The sequence below is a fragment of the Macrosteles quadrilineatus genome, unplaced genomic scaffold (genome assembly GCF_028750875.1).
Source record: "Macrosteles quadrilineatus isolate MER2022 unplaced genomic scaffold, UCM_ALF_1.0 Scaffold_2__2_contigs__length_208266976, whole genome shotgun sequence".
NCBI lineage: Eukaryota > Metazoa > Arthropoda > Insecta > Hemiptera > Cicadellidae > Macrosteles > Macrosteles quadrilineatus.
Genome location: NW_026542595.1, coordinates 131,505,136 through 131,523,230, shown reverse-complemented (window position 1 = coordinate 131,523,230; position 18,095 = coordinate 131,505,136). Strand labels below are relative to the sequence as shown.

General features: G+C 34.6%; 1 protein-coding gene across 4 annotated transcripts in view; it reads left to right on the top strand.

The window, feature by feature from the left end:
* The window catches only part of LOC128987729 (PDZ and LIM domain protein Zasp-like), a 76,523-nt gene extending 61,645 nt beyond the window's left edge, over positions 1–14,878 (top strand). For all 4 annotated transcript variants that reach the window (XM_054408732.1, XM_054408729.1, XM_054408731.1 and 1 more), the window contains 5 exons: positions 2,662–6,001; positions 8,197–8,383; positions 11,881–12,001; positions 12,567–12,682; positions 13,845–14,878. In XM_054408732.1, coding sequence (XP_054264707.1) covers positions 2,662–6,001; positions 8,197–8,383; positions 11,881–12,001; positions 12,567–12,682; positions 13,845–13,922 — 3,842 coding nt within the window. In that variant the 3' untranslated portion in view covers positions 13,923–14,878. The remainder of the gene's footprint in view (positions 1–2,661; positions 6,002–8,196; positions 8,384–11,880; positions 12,002–12,566; positions 12,683–13,844) is intronic.
* Positions 14,879–18,095: the final 3,217 nt, after the last annotated feature.

Sequence of the window (18,095 nt, the reverse complement as noted above, 5' to 3'; positions counted from 1 at the left end):
TTATTTTTATTATAAACTGGTTACTGTACAACTTTATCATGCAAATGAAATGTCTATATCCATCTAAAAAATATGATCATTAGGTTTACTAATCATCTACATTTTAAAATATGTTGTTTTATTTGGGTTTTTATTTTAAGTGTAGAGGTTACAGAAAAATATTTTAGTCTTCAAATTATAGTGGTAAAATTGAGAGTCATAATAACTTCAAAATTAAAATAAACACACTGTAAATTGTAAAATATGTTTTTCTGTCTTTTTCAACTCTTTGTAATTTTTTCCCAGTGCAAAAGCTTAGGTTATATTTTATTTATGTGTCATTTTATTGGTTTATAGGGTATATAATTTTAGTTTCTAAAATAGCATTCAAAAATCTAAAATCTTTAATTATCATTTTCAAAATGTATTTGTAACCAAATTAATATTTTTACCAAAGATGTGAAGCTTGAAGTTTATTTTCTCAATACCTCTTTGTTTATACTTAATTAAAGTAAAAAACTTGACTGTTTAAATGAGTTTGGTGAAACCTCTAGTGCGATACATTTTTTTATTGCGTTGTAGGAGTGTGAACACCCATTTTTAGTTATCGAGTCCTGTTAAAATAAATTGAAGGTTTAGGTTAAAAGTGTATGTAGTACTTACACATTTTCTTTACCCTAAATTTGTCTTTGCTCCATTAAAAATTCATCGAGTATTTACTTATTCATTCAATATTTTATCAACTTTTCAATCATTTAAAAATTTAGTGTGCTTTCCATTATCTACCAATTATTTTAATGATTTATAGCTAAGATGTTATAGCATTTTGCAAGTACATATTATCTTTAAGGCCATAAACATTAATTTTTTAACTAGATAAAGTGCTGACTTTGGATACAGAAGAAGACATCCCATCTCTGTGGATTTGATTTTATACTCAAAGACAACACTAATTTGTTTCTTATAAAGTGTTTGTTGAGTGTGTTTGTTGTAGAGTGTTTGTTGTAGTGTGTTTGTTGTTAAGTTATTTGTTTATTTTATTTTTAAGCTGTATTCATTAATGAAGAACATAAAGACATATTTTACAGTGATCAGAGTATCCATTCTGCATCATTACAAAGCTGGTGTTTGAGAATGAAAATGTGCGTTACAGCAGCATATTCTGTAGCTTTAATCAAGCTAGGTCGTTTAGTACCTAAAAAGCTAAAACATTAACTCAAATGGAATGTCTACTTTTTAGTACAGTATATCCATAGTGAAACAAAGAGTTAAGTGAACAGCATAGTGTTTTAGTTTAAGTAACTTGTAGTCTATAACATTAATTTGTTCCTTAGGTCAGATCCCTTCTAAACCTTTGGGCAAAAAAGGTAATGATAATATTATTCAGTGCACATCCCCTGCTCTTCATCCCAAGGGTTTGCAAAATATTATAAATGTTTTAATGCACATTCTTAACATATTTACTAGTTTTAGTTTTGCATTATACAATTTCAAATATGTTGTATGCACATCAGCTCTTCGACATTATATTTTATCCATGTTTTTGCCTCCTGGATTGATAAAGAGTAAATGATAGGTTAAATACCTTATTTACGTCTTCAATCCAAGTCGTCTTTTTTGATGACTATAGTTTCGGGGCAAACAGCCCCATTGTCAAATCTTCTGTATTGTTAATTACTGTTAAAGCATTTGTCATCGTTGAATTCCACATTTATACACACACTGACACATGATACTATAAATGTTTCGTATGTCAGTGTGTGTATACATGTGGAATTCAATGATGACCAATGCTTTAACAGTAATTAACAAGACAGTAATTAACACTTGCAAGAAAAATTATTCTGTTTTAGGGTATGGTAATCTTCCGTTTGAGGGAAATGGCCTTGTTATATTGTAGTTACTATTAAATAATAAAAGACAGATCTCAATATTATAATATCTTAAAATGAACATAGTACCCTTCTGTGAAATAAATGTTATCAAATTAACTTTTACTTGTTCGTTTGTCATATTTTTGTAAGAGGAAAACATATTTTGCCAGCCCTTGGGGTTTCTTGAAGAACTGCTCATATGCTTTTTGAGAGCTGATTTGAACAAAAAGAAATTTATTGTGCCGAGTAGAAATTTTACATCATTATAAAAAAATACATTATAAAAATTTTGTCAATGTCTTGCAATCTAATTATTTTTATGTTCTTTCCAGGCTATTCCTCTTTCAACGCCAAACCAAGGCCATTTTCCATGGTTTTATAAACTAAATATAGAATAGAACTCTAACATAAAGTTTGTCAAAACAGCTCTCAAATATAAATATAATGCTTACAATTTTCAGGCTAGTAATATTTTAAATTGCTTTTAAAGCTGTTATTATGTTACAGTTATATTATAAACTAATTAGTTTTTTATAAGGAAATTGCTTCAACTGACCTGCTTAGCTGTTAATCTTTTTTTTTCTTTCAAACATTCATGCTTCAAACTTCTCGGCAGTTCTCTAATGCTTTGTTTTTCTGTCTCCCTTCTCCTTAACTTTAAATTCTTCTACTAACATTTTCTAAACTATACTAACATTCTCTAAACTCCTGTACTATTATGTTTGTTTGCATGCTCTTTTTGCTGTGTTTGTACGATTTTGGTTATGTGGCTCTCCTTTGAATTTTGGCCACAAAATCAAAATTATAGGTCATAGTGAATCCTTCCTTCCCTCCTCCCAATCATTCCCTCAAAAAACAACGGGGCAAGTTGGAGAAATAGAGGACATGACCTGTTGTATGGATAAATCAAAGAGAATGTCAGTTTGCTCGAGTGAGGTTTGCAATTTGTCAGACAAAAGAACCTCTGTACAAACAATGGCACCTTTAGCTGAAGACCCAGTGAGGGCATCACCAGTTCCCTTTAGAAGAGGAGAAGTGGTTAGCGAATCTTATGGCACAGCTGGGCAAGAAACTTTAAAACAGACTGAAAACTTTGAAACTTCTGACGAAGGAAATGTTCATGTAACGAGAAAAACAAAGGTGGAAGAGTCCTTTGTGAGGTCTCAAAAAATGTACACTGCTGAGATAAGCTCTTCACAATTGTCTCACATGAGAGCAGCATCTCCTGAGCTGGAGCAAATAATGACAAGGAAACAAGTTCATCAATCGTATGAAACTTCGAGACTCACTCCGCAGCCAAAGCCACCTCAGTCGGAGCGTTGTTTGACTCCTGAGATTGAGAACTTGATGGAGAAACCTCATGGCAGTTGGTCACCAATGCCTCCTGCATGCTTTGTTCGTCCAATCAGTCCTCACGCTACCATCAGCTTCCCTCCGGACGTACCGAACATGCATCCTTCAGTTGCCCAGCCTCGCACTGCAACTCCGGAACAGTTCCAAGGAGCTAGAGAAACAGTGGAGAGATTTGTGGATCATTCCAAACATGTTCAGCAGACACAAGCAGTGACTCAGTCCTACCAACACCAACAACAACAACAGACATTTACTCAACAGCAACAACAGTACACACCTAGGTTTGATATGAGTGAGAGCTTTTCTGCCTACAATGTGAAAGCAAGTTCAGGCAATGGTTACAACAACGGAAACCCCAGTCATGGTCAAAATGGTGGAAATAACACAGGTAACAATGGAAACCATGGGAATAACAATAACCCAACAAACCATCATAATTCAGGTGGTAATGGCAATGGAAACCCAGGAAATCACAATGGCAATCCTGGAAACCATAATGGAAATGGGAATCCTGGGAACGGTTCTGGAAATGGAAATCCTGGAAGAAATGGTTCAAATAATGGAAATGGAAATGGCAGTGGCAATGGAAATCCTGGAAGAAATGGCTCTAACAATGGGAATGAGAACCCTAACAAGGGAGATGGAGGAAACCCTAATGTTACAGAGCCTGATTCAGAAGCAAAATATAGTAGGAAGTCTTCAGGGCAAAGTGAGAAATCAAGAAAATCCACCACTGAAGAAGAAACTACTCGGAGGGTGTTTACAGATTTTGGTGGACCACAAGTTATGACTTCGCTTAACGTAGAATCAACAACTGAGGGTGGGGTGGAAAAGACTTCAGTTACAAAATCTGAAAAAATGGAATACTCTTCATGCGAGTTTGAATCTAGTAGAAAATCCACAATACTTAATAAAGAAAGTGGGAAGAGTGAAGGGAGCCAATCAACCTCTGAAGAACCAAGAAAACAATCATACCCTAAGTTTACTGCTGAAGCCTCTGTTGATGAGGAGGAGACAGTTACAAAATCCCAGGTGGAGCAAATTATAAAACAAGAACTGAACAAAGTGTTTCAAATGGCCCAATCAATGGATAAAACCAATCTGAACCAGATGTACGACCAGCAATCTCAACAATCATCTCGCTCAGTTGGTGAGGTTGTTAAAGCTACTGAACAGTCAAGTCGTAGAGTTGACCAGTCTGTTTCCTCAAGTCAATATCAGGAGAAAAAATCTTTTTCCGGTGAAGCAATAACAAAAACAGGGAAGCTCACATCGGGTTTGACTATTGCACCTGAGCGCACCTTCACCCCACAGCCTTTAGAAAGTAACTATCCATTATCTTATCAGAACATACCAACAGATTTCCCCCCTCCAAGATATCCTCCAGGAGAACCAAAACCTGACGTTAAGCCAGGTTATCTGCCTGTAACTGGAAGTAGAGATTCACCTTTGCTACAGGCCTTGACTATAGCCTCAGACCGCCCATACTCTCCTCTACCTTGTGCTACTATAGCTGACACACCTCCTTTCATATCAGCACCAAAACAGCAAGCTAGCTCAATGCTTGAAGCACTGACAACAGCTCCAACAGCTCCTTTTGCTTTCGGTGAGTCTAATTTAGAATTTGAGGCAAGTACAAGAGTTCAAAAAACAACCTCAAGCAAACACGAATCAATCCAAAAGTTCGCTCCAAAGCCAAGTCAAGGTGCTTTCAAACCTATTCCAGCTGGTGAACCAGACTCCTACAGTAAGTACGCTTCTCTCGGCCAGTCTGTAGAACGATCGACAGTGAAGTCTTATCAGCCAGTAACAGATGAACTTAAATCAGCTTTCAAAAGTACTTCCAAAGTACAATCGCAAAAAACTGAATCTGAAATCCAACAGTCGGTAAAGACTCATGAAAGCAGTTTATCTGCTTCAAGAATCGACCGTCCTCTAACTCCTTCAGGACTGCACCCACCAGATCTTCTGCCATACTATCAGAGAAATATCGGAGAGATCCCACTTGCTCATAGGTCTAATTCACCGGTTCCTCATCAAATCAAAGCTCCTGAACTAAAACCACCTAGACCAGATTCAGTGCCACATCCGACAACAGAAAGACGAGGTAGTGTGAAAGCCTTGAGTGAGGCATACACACAGCAGATAGAAGCGTTGAACAACAAGTTCCAAACAGCAGACACCTCCAGCTCTGTATCCTACATGAGTGCAGGTGCTTACAGCAGCGGGTCCGTCACAAAAGCTTATTCTTACGAACAGGATCACAAGTCAATGGATACGATGGGCTACCAGCCGTCACCTCTGGCTGGAAAGCGAACACCGTTAGCTGGAGAAAGAACGATTCCAAAATGTAGCTCGCCAGTGATGGGTAAACTCGACCATACAAAACAAGTTTTCAAACCTTCAGTACCGTCCTCATCTTTTCAATCTCCCATCGCTGATCAGGCCAGTCTAAGACAAGCCCCACCGTTCTTCACCCAGGAGAAACAGAAACCACCAACTCCTTGGGTAGTCGTGAAAGAGGATAAAGAAAGTGTAAATTCAGCTTCCTTTAAATTGCCTCTTCCTAAGCCGTCCAAACCGACCCTACCTACCTTCCCCATTGTAAATAAAGCCCCAGCTTTTCCTGAGCCCCCTAAGCCACCCTCAGTACTCCCGGATGCAGGGCCTGGCGCTGCTAAGGGTTCGACCACCGCTGGAACCACGGCACCGCGCCGAGGCAGAGGTGTGCTCAACGCTGCAGTCGGCGCTGGCGGTCGGGTCCCTCTCTGTGGCAGTTGTAACAGTCAGATAAGGTAAAGGGCTGCAGCTTCCGCACTCGGAATGGCTTTTGGACCTTCTTTGGTGTTTAATTTGAGTGTAGTTTAACATTGTACATAACGTTTATCTCTAATCTACTTTAACTTTGTTATGTGGTTTCAAACTAAGTTTAACAAGAGTTAAGAACTGTGTTAAGTTCAAGTGTTTTGTGTTTTTTTATCTTTTAAAAACAATTTAAGGCGTTGTTTTGTAAGTTGTATTTTAATTTGTCATAATTTGTAACATATGTTTTAAATCGAACTTTTTACTGTTCACTACCTATCTAATTTTTATCCAAATATTTAAAATAGTCTATTGTTTAGTTAGGTATACACAATATTTTATCGGTTATGTATACACCAATAAACCGTAACTTTAAGATGAATTTGTAAATAAAGTATATACGATTTTTATTTTAAACTAAAATAACCACTCCATTAGTCAACATCAACAGATCTACACAGGGGTTGTGGCCTTCATATAATCATTTCAACAATATATCTATAGAAATATGGTTAATTGCAATCCAATTCATTATTCTATGTTTAGGTAATCTTTAAAAATATTCCAATTTGTATACCTACATGCAAAATAGATTATTATGAGCGGTTCACCCTTTTATGTATACTTTTCACCGTTCTATTTAAGTGAATGTATGAACAACAAATTTCCAATGACTATTTGAGTTATAGTTTGTTGTGATATTAATGCTTACTTACTATAAACCTTTTATTAATTTTGTTCTTAAAACTTGCATGTATGAATGTTGCTAAAGAGATGATTCTTCCTTGTATACAGATATGGGTAACTATTAAAATCTAAAATCAAGTCAGTCATATTAAAAAAACTAGTCAATACGATAACTAAATTTTTTGTAGCTACAAAAAGTTTTTAAGCATTTTTACAAGTTTTTAAATTTGTATTTTCCCATCATTTTCATATCTCAAAGACAATCTTTAAGTTCATCTTCATATAGACAAGTCCCAACGACACTTACGAGACATGTGTCCAAAATTAATCTCAAAGACCTAATGTATGTGTAATGTATGACTTAGATGTACCTTTAGTACATCTAACAAATGTTGCATGGATAATTTGTTTTACTTAAAAAAATATAATTTGTAGAATCATCTGTTTACTGACATTCACCAGTTTTGTGTTGTGTTTTGCTAATTAACTCGCATGTACAGCAGCTGATTCAGTCACTTCTACAGTGTGCGACAAATTGAGGAACGGAGACAAGTATCCAGTGTGCCACATTTGTGACAAGGAGATCACCAGGTTTGTGTTTCCATAGAGTAATACAAGAAATTATACATACAAAAGGGGATATAATCCCTTAGTTGCCATTAGCTGTTTGGGCTATTAATTAACAGCTGTGTCTAAGGAATGTCGGCCTTAGTCACTAACAAGACTACAAGATCGCGCCACACATCCTACACTCATCTCCATTCATACTTGGCTTAAAATACCTACATTGTATGGTCGCCATTTCATAAGAATGTATTAAAGTATTAAAGTATTAAATGGTACCTCCAGAGATTAAATAAACATACTTTAGGTAAAATATCTAATTTCATAACTTTCACATCCAATTTAAAAAACACTTGTACAACCAATAAATTAGTAGCGTTTAGGAAATGCTAACAAAGTAAAGATTTTTATATTAAACCTGTGACGACCAATCAATATGTTTTTCCCAAAACTCCATTTCCTAATATGAAAGTCCCAGGGGAAAATATCAACATTGATACATTTTTGACATAGTCCAGAGTCCAGAGATTGTAATTGCAAATGCGATGCAAAGAGTGTTAGAGAGGTATTTAATCTCTCTGTCTTGGTCCATGAGAACAGGTATTTAATATGTTATAATAGTAGTATAAATAGATAATACAGTAGGTTGGAAAGATTTTAATTCACCCAACCGTGGAATGTTCATCCTTCTTTTGAACATGGACACTTTTTTGTCATGTCTCCAACAGTTTTCTTCCAAAGCCCTTCTACATCTTTGAAAGCCATGAGAACAGGTCTTGAGTTTGCTATAGAATAAAAAATAGGGCCATGGTAATCCTAATTAGATTATTTTTGCATAAACTAAAAAACAGAGAGAAACCTAAACTTAGGTATTATACAGATGAACTGATAGGCGTAATTATTTTAATTTACTAACCCTAACAATGTCGCCTTACAGAGGGCCTTTCATCACTGCGTTGGGAAAGATCTGGTGTCCGGACCACTTTGTGTGTGTCAACGCCCAGTGTCGTCGGCCGCTGCAGGACATTGGGTTCGTAGAGGAGGAGCAGGGACTGTACTGCGAGTACTGCTTTGAACAGTACCTAGCACCATCCTGTAACAAGTGCAATGCCAAGATCAAGGGCGTAAGTAATACATTGAGATAAGGAAACTTTGAAAATCATTTAGGCGAGTGAAGCTTTTATAGTTTGCTTTTGCGAGAAAACATAATTGAAAGTGTAAAGCTGAAATGTGTTAGAAAGAGTCATATCGTAAAAACAGGGTAGCCTATAGTTATTTGAGCGGAGCGAGCGAAGCGAGCGAAGCTCTTTGGGATCAACTTCAATGCAAACAATATAACACCATCACTCAATAACGGCTGAACACATTTCAGCCAAACTTAACAAGACTACTTAGACTAATAATGAGATGGTTTGTAAACAAACAAATTTCAATTAGATAATGCTAATGCAATTTAAAACGAACTTAAAAATTCAAATTTTTTACATTAGGCTTATGGGACTAAAGTAGCTATGACAGTTTTTTTGTTTACAAGAAAATTGTAAACAAGAGAATCATAAGGTATTTCTGAACTTTCTATACTTTTCTTTTAAACGTTTTTAAACCATTCCTATGATTTTAATAAACAAGAAAATGCCGTTAAAACATTGTTTAAGGCGCGGAATTCACTGAAAATCGAGAAAATATACGGAACTACTTTCTCAACTCAATGCGCGGAGCATAAACAAGGAGCGGAGGGATACGGACCAGTGACTACTTTCTTGGGAACCTATTTGTGTTGCCAGCTGATTAGAAACAGCCAATGTAAGAAATCAGGATTTAATAAGCGATATATCGAACCGCATCGAAATCGATATTTAATCCGATAATACATCACAGATTATTTTATGTTGAATTACATCGACGGTGCAGTAAGTTATTACACTTATTAATAAAACGCAGATTGGACACTGATCTAATGTAGGCATGGGGGGAAGAGGTAGGTCGGGGTTTAAGAGTATTCGTGACTACATTAAGTGTTTTGAAGTAAGGTTAGATTAGGGAGGTAAAGTGTAGGTTATAGGTAGGTGATCGGGTTGTTTATTTGTGTTGCACCATATAATTGTTATCTTTTGGAATAGTTGGTTAAACGGGGAAACGGTTTCAAAAATGTTTGCATATGGTCTTAACAAATTATCTACTGTATTCTAGCATTGAATTTATATAAAGTCAATGATTCTAGCAAATTACTACATAAAAACCAAAAGAAAAGAACATTTGGATTTGGAATTTTGCCCATAGCAAAACTAACATATAATTTATGAAATGTGAAAAGTTGTACATCATTAAATGCTATTCTGTAATATTAATAATTGTTCGGCAAATCCTCATTTTAATGGCTCTGCTGAAAATGGAATCTGCATTTTGTGAAACAGTAATTTGGTAACAATTCAGTAATTTCAAATGTTGATAACAGTAGCGGAGGCCGTGACAGTAGCCTATCCCATATAAATACTGTGTTATTTGATTGCCAAGCCACGGACTATACATACGTCCAGTTACAACCGTAATAATAAGTAAATAATTAATTACCTGGGCTTATAGAAATACACTTTTAACCACGGTATGGATAATTGTCTAGGCCTGTCCAGAAGTAGGCTACTAATTTATAAATATATTATCTACATTGTATATTTAAGGCATGTCTTCCCTTCTTATTATTATTCTGTTTTCACTTAAATCAGCTGAGTGCGATGTTTACTTAAATTACTTATGTTTAGGCCTACATTTCAGCCATCTAATTTTATTTTTCACCACACTATGATGTTTTTGGTTGTATTACATACGTTAATTGGTGGCTGAAAGTTACGTTTTGCTGGCCTTGCCAGCTGTCATCGTAATTTGGGGACCGAGCAGGTTTTTACAGGCCGGGGCCGCAAAATCAGCTGTCCGCTTACTTACTTAAAACATTAATGCATTTTAAATACACAATCAAAATCCATAGCATTGCAATAGAATTGTGTTATTGTCACCGTTGCCTAGCAACTATTTATTTTTATTTTTGCTGATTCCTCAAATTATTTCTTCACATAACCTTAAAGTTGTAGTTGTGTTGACTATCAGTGTGCATTATTATAGTGGTGAATAGTGGTAATAGGGTATAGTGTGGTGAAAAATAGCGTTCGTACCACGGGCCGAAATGGTTTTGCAGCTCTCGATCGATTTAAGTTCTCGACTTCGTCTCGAACTTAAAAACTATCTCGAGCCGGCAAAACCTCATTTTCGGCCCTAGGTACGAAATATACTATTTCAATAAATTAGTCTTTTTGCAGTTTTACACATTGAAATACATGATTGATAATTCAGTTCATTTAAGTCTTTTAAAAGTGTTTTACATTTGAGTCTTGCATTGAAATAGCCCTACATTTTTCGTAGGCCTATGTTTTATCTTGGACTATCGATACAACTAGACATTCCATCCCCATGTTAAATTTATAGCCAGCTTTTTCATCAAAATCTTCTGTATCCAATGGTCAATGGTTTTATTAAAATGCCGTCTCTAAATCGTCCCAATAATGGTAGAAGACCTACATTCCAGTTAAACTTACATTGCAATCATATCAAGAATACTTGGTATTAACAATCATAAATTATTTTAAGCAAAGAAAGCTGAGTTTAACCGATTGCAAGGGTTGAAATGAAGACCAATGTTTATGTTGCACAGTTGAATTTAAATGTCAAATTTCCCCTCCTGATGTTATACTTTAATACTCGTTTTTTAAATAGTTACTGTTTTCTTATACTTAAATACTTTAACCGATTGTAAGGGTGGAAAATGAAGACCAATGTTTTTGTTGTAGGCTACAGTTGAATTTGAACGTTAAATTTTCTTTCTCTTTTTTATACTTTAATGCCCTTTTTGGATGTTAATATCAGATTCCAACTACTGTAATATTTTCCTGGTCAAAACTACCATAATGCACTTCTGGAAGAAGTGTCTGAATAACAAGATGTAGTAAAAACAAATTTGAATTATTATAATTTTAATCAATAAAACAAGCATTAATACATCTATTGACTTTTTTACATTTAGTTACTTATACAAATATCAAATCACATTTGTTCCGCTCAACTGGCTTTCACCTCTCTGAAAGCAACCCTAGTTAATATCTGTCATGCATATACAATAAAGGATTCCTATGTAAAATTCTTTTTGTACCTGTTCTACCTAACCGATTTTTATGCTTGACGTCATTCAAGTCGTAATGATTGAAAGGGACAAATGGTAATTAAAAAGGTAATTTCGTTTAGGGCTTCTTTAGGTCCCCCTAGTCTTTGGTTTATCTCTAGAGGGTACTTTGAAAGGTCCAGTGTGGTTGACCAATTTTCTTTATAATGGTTTTAAATTTGAATTGTATTTTAACAATTGATTACGGATCAGTTGATTTTTTAAACCACAATAAGATGTAATCAGGAGACAAAACAGTTTATGGGAACAAACTTTTTAAAATACGTTACTTTAATCTATTCAGGTATAGCCTTATTAAAAATCACTCTTAATGCTAATAAAAATAATGTGTGTCCATATTTACAATACATGTTGTTGTCTTACTGTATTCTATAAATTTTTATTTTCTTTCAGGACTGTCTGAATGCCATCGGCAAGCACTTCCATCCTGAATGCTTCACATGCGCATACTGTGGCAAGCTGTTTGGCAACAGTCCATTCTTCTTAGAGGATGCCCTTCCATACTGTGAAGCAGGTGAATAATTACAGATAATTTCTGTTTGCTAGTAATTTTTGTTGTTAATGTTGGATGTAAATTCAGAGTCAATTCAAATTACAGTCCTACTTTTTTTAATTTATGATTTTCTAACTTCCACATTTTTTTTTAATATTGCATTATTTTTTCCAGAAAATGGAAGAATTCAAAAAGTTAGAAAGACATACAGAGTAAAAAGAGGGATAAGGTTGCAGCTACCTCCAAGAGGTCTCAAAAACTACCAAAATTGACCCCTGTATTAACTACTAATTCCTGCACACTCATGTTTTCCCACGTTTCTTTACTTCTCATGATAAACTTTGATAACTTATCTTTTGATAGCATTTATTACGGTACAGTATATGGTTCAAGATTAGCAATTGTAATTATAGGCATATAAAAATGCTATGCCATATATTGTTGATCAATTAATGTAATCCATAAAGTTAAATAATACCAGCAGATTTGAAGAGAACAAAGTGTAATTTATCCAATTTCTTGTATCTTGGTAAATATATAAGAATCGATGTTGTGTTGTAAGTTAAGCTTATCTTTTAATTTTCAGATTGGAACGAATTGTTCACAACAAAGTGTTTCTCTTGCGGATTCCCCATAGAAGCCGGAGACCGTTGGGTCGAGGCCCTCAACAACAACTACCACAGCCAGTGCTTCAGTTGTACTGTAAGTAGAGTATTTCTTGAAATATTGTACTACAGTTGACTCCCTCTTATTCGGACACCTTTTAAGACTTCGGAGATCTTAATATGTGTATTTTTGTAATTTTTTCTTAAGCTAAGTTTGCCCAGATGTTACAGCAGGCGGATAAAATATTTATCATCTGATGCCAGACTCAACAATTTATTATTAATTATATATGTTTAACTTTGTAACTGGTCACACTACTTATAAAAATGACCAGTTTAAATTTCTCAAAAATTTTTATGATTGTTAAATGTTTTGTGATATGGGAAATAAATAAATTTATTTACTCATTTTAACCGGACATCGGTTTAACCGGACTACACTGAGCGGAAATTACATCTCTTTAACCAGAAGATTTTTATCAGCACATCGGTTTAACCGGACTAGATCGGCCGGAAGTGGGCCGTACTGAAACAACTGTTCTCGTGGGAATGATTTGAGACCAGTGATCTTGTGTCTAAATACAATGCTCTCCTAAATTAAAGTCAAATATTTGGATTACATAACAAGTTTTTGGGGACGTCGGTTTAACTGGAAAACCCGTTTTCCGGACTAGCTTTGGTCTCGAGTAGTCTGGATAAGAGGGAGTCTACTGTATGACCAAATTGGGAGAGGAGATAGATAAAAAATAAAATACTAAAAGGAGATCAATTGGTTGTTGAAAAATATTATTATTATTTGAGACGGGGAAGCCTATGTGAGTATTTTAACGCAAATATGTTTGAAGGATGAGTGTAAAATGGAGTGAGATGATCGCAAGCTTTGTTACTGACTAAAATCAGCTGTTTCATTAGTCAGAATCATTTATTAAAGCACAATGATCAGGGACAGGTGGATCTAGAACCTATTTGGATCTAGTTTAGATTGGATCTACTTGGCAACCTTTTCAGGCAAGCACTATAACCACTCAGCTACCCGACCGTTCAGTGGATAAAACATATTTGAGTTTTGAGGGCTAATGGGTAGGTTAGTAGATTTGGAAATTACTAAGTGTTCTTGTCGTTTAATTGAGGAAATATTTAATTGTTTGAAGTTGCTAGTTAAAATTGAGGGTTTGTAAGTATTTACAGAAACCATTTAGGAAAGCCCTTGTATTTACTATTTTAGAACCGTTATAATAATATTTGTTTGCCTTTCGCAGATGTGCAAGAAGAACCTGGAAGGGCAGAGTTTCTTCGCCAAAGGCGGCCGACCCTTCTGCAAGAACCACGCTCGTTAAGTCCCCTCATCACAGTCTAGTCTACATCTGTCATCTAATCATCGATTATATATTTATTTTAATATAGCTAAGGTGTATATGAACTAGAGTATTGTTAAGAAAAGTTTTTCAATTTTTCAAAGTTACCTGCCCAGTATACTTCTGAGTGAATACTCCTCACTATATTGCCCAACTTTTACAAATAACCAAAGATTGTTTACGGTTTACGGCTTTGCCTTAACTAAATAGTTTTGTTACAGACACTGTAATCTTGCTAACCGATAGGTAAGGTCATAAAATGTGTATTTACCTAAACATTTTGTAACTCATTATTGAATTTTGATCTCTAAAAAGGACGATTTGAGGACAATGTACATAGTTTATTGTAAATTGTTAGTTATTTCATCGATTGATAAGTATGTAAATAATTAAAGTGCCTAATAGCTTTCTACACAATCACTTACAAATATTTTTCTATCCATCAACACGTAATAGGAACATTGCACATTTTAAATATAATATTTTTAAAGATCAGCATTGCACTTAACATCCTATTTTCATGCGATAGAATGAACGTAAGTGTTAAAATTTTTACAAAGAAAATCTAAGGACATTTTACATCCAAGGACATATTTCCTGTAAGGTGTGTTCGTATCTTGCTTTGCTTTTGTCCATTGCTTGATAAAATATAGAGCGGTCCGCATTAGTTGGTAGAAATTTTACATTAAATGGAATAGTGAGAAAATGCATAATATTGAACATGTTCCTTGGTTCAAAGACAAACACCTTTTTAATGTAGAAACCACAAATATTTTGCCAACTAGTGCGGAGAATCACTAGCAATTGTTGTTATGGAGTGTTAAAGATAGTGTTACGTTTAGGTAGCCTTTATTAACCGTTGCTATTAAGTTTGTCAATGTGTAAGACAGGGTAACATTATGTAATAAATGTTCATTCAATAAAGTCAGTATTCTTTAGTGTGGTTTTATTTATTTGAACACTTTAAAACTAATGGTTAAGTTGCTCAGAACGTTTTCCCAGCCGTTTTTTTTTCACATTTTTGATCCAGTCCATCATTATACAAATGGGAAAGTACCCTAATAAATACAAGCTTAATGAATCAAAATTTAGTTAAGAAGAATCATGGATCACTTTTGTCCTCTCTCCATTGATTAGTTAAAAGTGGCAAAATCTGCTCTCTCTGTTGGAAAGGTGGTGGTACTAGTTTCTGAATGAGTTTCACATCTTTAGATCCTGGATGTTTTATTGTAATCATTAAAAAACAGTGTACTTGACAAACCCTCTAGAAATAATTTAAATTCATAAGAACTGTGAATAATACAAAAATACCCAAAACGGTAAATAGTAAATACTACAATAAACGGCCAGGTACGCAATTGCAGAAGGCAGCTGAGCCAAAGGGGCCTCTACTCAAGATTAAAAAAATATATTTGTCCTTAGTAAATGTTTATAACTCATCTTTTCTTGTATTGGAATGGAATTTAAATATTAACAGATGTTACAATAAAAGATAGCATAGAAATGCTATCCAATACATGAAATGCTCCAATTCAAATCCACTGCCTTGGTGTGTTGCAATGTCACACTGGGTCACCGATATGGCTGTTGCCATGGTAATAACAGGAATTGCAAACTTATAAACATAAACATTGCGCATACGCTCCATTAAAAATTAGTGCAACAAATGTTTCAGAATGCTGAACTGTGTTGGTGACTTTGTGCCGTGTATTAGAGGAGACTATGTCGATAGTGTAAAATAATCCATCTTATCATTATGTAAACAAATCTTTCCTCTTTAAGGATAAAATGCTGGGAACTTTAAGAACCACTATGGGGCAGGTCCACAAGGGAATAAACCGTATTTCTCTTTGGATGAAACATCTAGACCAAGACCTTCCTTTAGACACCTCTATACCATGTTTCCACACCAATCCTTTATTTCAATTTAGTGGATACACACAAAAACCACTTTACAAATACTGATCTTCAATTAAATGTATAGATCCTTTTAAAAAGTTAAGCAGTTAGAATTAACACATTTATATATTGTGCACAACGAAGAATATGGAATTACTCAATGCTTTGCTTCAATTCAATACTCTCAGCTCATTTTTTAAAAACTTTGTAAAGTCACCTGATTAGTTTAAATCAGCAGCTACTAGGAGGTCACGAATTGTGGATATTTATAGGCATACACTGTGGATGCGATACTCCCTCGTGTGGATTAACGTCCGCACGAGTGAATACTACGACTATCCGCAGTACTATCCTGATAATTAGACCAATTCGTATATACCAAGGAAAAATGTGGTTCGGATTCCACTATAAGCTGTAGGTCCCTTAGTTGCCATTAGCTGTTTGGGCTATTAATTAACAGCTGTGTCTAAGGAATGTCGGCCTTAGTTACTAACAAGACTACAAGATCACGCCACTCATTCTACACTCATCTCCATTCATACTTGGCTTAAAATACCTACTATGTATGGTCCCCATTTCAATGAAAAGTATTAAAAGTATTAAAAAGTATTAAAGTATTAAAGTTTTTACAGGCATAAAATCTCATTATTTTGCAATAGTATGGTGAGCAATTTGACATTTCTTGATTAAAACTGTAGATAAGAAGTTATTCTGAAGTGAACATTTTGAAAAGGCTTTTACAGGGAAAATAGTGCTAATGAAAGTATAAGTACCTCTGTACCTATGCAACTTGTCTTATTATCACTTTTGTTAGTAAATTTTATTGTTTAACCTCATCTAATTTCATTTAATTCCAACCTTAAATTGAATTATGCTGTCAATATTGTTGGTTCATAAATTGGGTCTTTAAAACCAGCATATAGATTTTTCAAATTCACACCTGCCCATATAATGTTTTGCTTGTGTCATAGCTTAAACTTCTGTTATACCAAAATGACGACATATTTACTTTTTCTCATATATTATTTGATATTTTTTTTGTGTGAAAAGGAAAAGTGCAATTTCAGTTCACTACCAAACTATTTTGTCCTTTAGGTTGGTGATACAGCTAGCTGTAGTAACGACCAATCATTAGTAGTACCGTGATAAGGATGTGTGTGATTCCTTATTTATTTTTTATCTTTGTTTCTGGATAGAACCCGCAACCTTCCCTAGTAAATTGGCAACCACTATAACTACCCATTCAGGCTATATAAGAGCTAAATGAGAGTAAAAATTACAAATTTGTAGTTTAGCAAATATGTAGCCTACAACCATTAAAAAAATAATTTTATCTCCTCCCAAACCCTTCTCACCTTTGCTTCCTTATGTCAGTTGTCTAGGCAAAATCTTTTACCAAGTATTTGTCATAGTCAGATGTAAACAACGATCACATTAATAACAATCTAATGTGATCGACATCTTGGTCTTATGTGATTGTTGGGTTATCACGTTGTAATTCACACACAAGGTTGGTAAAGAAAAGTGGTAATTTGTTTATGTAGGGTTTTCAACTAAACTCTCATTTGTTTAGCTATAAATTATTGGTTAGTCTGAATAGTTATTGGACATTTAATGAATGATCTTAAGTAAAAAACCAGCTTATCATAGTCAGTAACAAGCAGTCATTTCATCCTTCACTAATTTTGCCTTAAAATATGTACTTTTATGTGGTTGGCGTCATAAAAATCAAAACAAACATCACAGAAAAAGTAGAAAAATTGAGTTTCAAAATACAGACTTGAAATTTCATGCAAGCTTATGCTTGAGATCTGAACTTGGATTATGCATGCTTAATTGTTACAGTAATTATGTTGGTTCTGCTCTGAAGTTTTTTGAGTAAATGGAACTGTACTTATTTGGCCGGTTCATACAGGGTTTTGATAATTGAATAGTAATTATTTGAGTAAAAACTACTGAAAATCATTTTAGTTACACAATGTATCATGATTCCATTGTTTTATTGTTGCAACTTCATTAATTGAACGACTCAGTTTATGTCACAATTATTTTGAGGCTTGTAGAGATCATCTAAGCTAGCTGAAATTTCAATAATTATTAGTTGAACTATCAGGACTCTCTGCAATATTATGAACATTTTTGGATTATTATTGATTACAGGTAATTTTTTTGTCCTAGAGTGAGCCCAGAATCTTTTAGCGAATTTCCCATATAGGGAATAAGCTATTACCGTAGTACTCATGGTAAGACCTGGAC